We start from the raw sequence: 1,561 nt of genomic DNA on the forward strand, positions 1-1,561 counted from the left end.
GGGGGGGGGGGGCGCAAGGAGTCCTGGCACCAGGCTTTGTTTTAAACTTTTTAAAAAATACACTCTTTGGCTTCCTTTTATTTCTTGAGGGTTACATTAAACGTGAACCATACAGGAAAGTGTCCCAGCCAGGGGCCCCCCCCAGGGGTGTGGGCAGATGCTCCTGCCTCCTGGCCTCCCCTCTGGCCATCTGTCCGCCTGTCCGTCTGAGCCGGCAGAGCCCCTACTTGGAGAAGGAGGTCATGAAGCTGTTCTCGACGCAGAGCACGATGAAGGCGTTGTGGCAGCTCGCGGCGTTCTGCCCCAGCAGCCTGCCGGCCAGCAGCGACGAAGCCTGACCCGTGGCTGCCGCAGCCTCCGTCCGCCACGTCTCACAGTAGCTGTCGGTCAGCCGGCGCCCGCCGGGGTCTGAGCCGTGCCACACGCTCTTCTGGGGCCTGCAAGACGCAGCGGCCGTCAGCCTCAGACCGGGGCCTGGCCACTCCGGGCAGAGGCCATGTTGGCTGGATGTGGGGCCAGTGCGAGGGCGGGGAGTCGGGCGTCCTTGGTCCCTGGGGCTCCACCTCCCAGACCACACCCCCTGCTGCCTCTGCTCCGACACAGCCCGGGGAGCCTACCAGGCGGGGTGCTGCAGGACGTCTCTGCCGTCGAAAGAGAAGATGCGGGCCCCGGGCTTCAGCTGGCCCTCGGAGCCCGAGAATAAGGCCTCCCAGCTGGGGAACAGCACCTCGTCCTGCGGAGGGAAGTACAGTGGGGCTCATTCCCTCCCCGGAAATGTGCCGCCAGAGGGTCGGCCGGCTCGCTGGGCCCCCTCCCTAGCCCCAGACCCAGTCTGGCCCTGAGGAGCACACGATGGTGGGCGGGAGGTGCGGGGGCCACGAGGCCCCGCATCGACGTTTTCCAGTGCGAGCTCCGAGGCGGCAGCTGCCCATGAGGGCCTGGCCCCGCGTCGAGAACCTGAAGGCGCTCCTTGTGACACACCGGGACCCCTGGCAGGTGGCTCAGGGGCTGGGGGCCCACCCGACCCCAGGAGCGGCTGCACCCACCCTGAGGTTAACGACGGGCACACCCGTGCGGTCGGCGCGGCGCACGACGCTGTAGAGGTCCTGCAGCCGTGAGGACAAGAAGGCGCGGAAGGTCCCGGCCAGCCCCACGGCGCGTGCCTGCTGGAAGCACTGGAAGTCCGCCCCGCGGATGCCTCGCATGCCGCCCGGCTGGGGGCTGTTCAGCGCCACCAGGTGCAGCTGCGGGAGAGCCGCCTCGGGGTCAGCCACCAGCCCCAGCGGGGGGGAGGGGGGGTCTGGAGCAGCCACCATCGGGCCACCACCCCCGCCCAGCTCCCGGGCAAGTCCCAGTCCTCAGGCTCTGCCTGCCATCTCTCCCAGGGGCTCCCGCTTCTCGGAGACCACCGGAGGGCAAGTCCCAGGCCCAGAGAGCCCTCCCCACAGCCCCGGGAGTCCACAGGGGGTTGCTCACCACCGGCTGGTAGTCCTGGTGGGTGTGGGTGTGGGTGGGCCCGCTAGTGGGGCGAGCCGGCTGGAAATGCAGGTAGGAGCCGTGG

The 1,561-nt window shown here is 68.9% G+C and overlaps 1 protein-coding gene across 1 annotated transcript; it reads right to left on the minus strand.

Moving 5' to 3' along the window:
- Window positions 1-58: 58 nt before the first annotated feature.
- On the minus strand, window positions 59-1,555 carry LOC121100520 (collagen alpha-1(XVIII) chain-like). Its single transcript, XM_040621804.1, has 4 exons — window positions 1,477-1,555; window positions 1,047-1,244; window positions 618-733; window positions 59-437 (listed from the first exon to the last, which is right to left on the minus strand). The coding sequence occupies exons 2-4, from the start codon at window positions 1,203-1,205 to the stop codon at window positions 224-226; spliced, it is 489 nt and encodes a 162-aa protein (XP_040477738.1). The 5' UTR covers window positions 1,206-1,244; window positions 1,477-1,555; the 3' UTR covers window positions 59-223.
- Window positions 1,556-1,561: the final 6 nt, after the last annotated feature.

The sequence above is a fragment of the Ursus maritimus genome, unplaced genomic scaffold (genome assembly GCF_017311325.1).
Source record: "Ursus maritimus isolate PB19 unplaced genomic scaffold, ASM1731132v1 scaffold_4, whole genome shotgun sequence".
NCBI classification, from domain to species: Eukaryota; Metazoa; Chordata; class Mammalia; order Carnivora; family Ursidae; genus Ursus; species Ursus maritimus.

Excerpts from the sequence above, each read along its gene's own strand:
- LOC121100520 (XM_040621804.1), bottom strand. The coding sequence starts at position 1,205 with ATGCGAGGCATCCGCGGGGCGGACTTCCAGTGCTTCCAGCAGGCACGC. Across the intron at positions 734-1,046 it reads TGCCCGTCGTTAACCTCAGG|GACGAGGTGCTGTTCCCCAG; the intron begins GTGGGTGCAGCC and ends TTCCCTCCGCAG. Across the intron at positions 438-617 it reads GTCCTGCAGCACCCCGCCTG|GCCCCAGAAGAGCGTGTGGC; the intron begins GTAGGCTCCCCG and ends TGCGTCTTGCAG.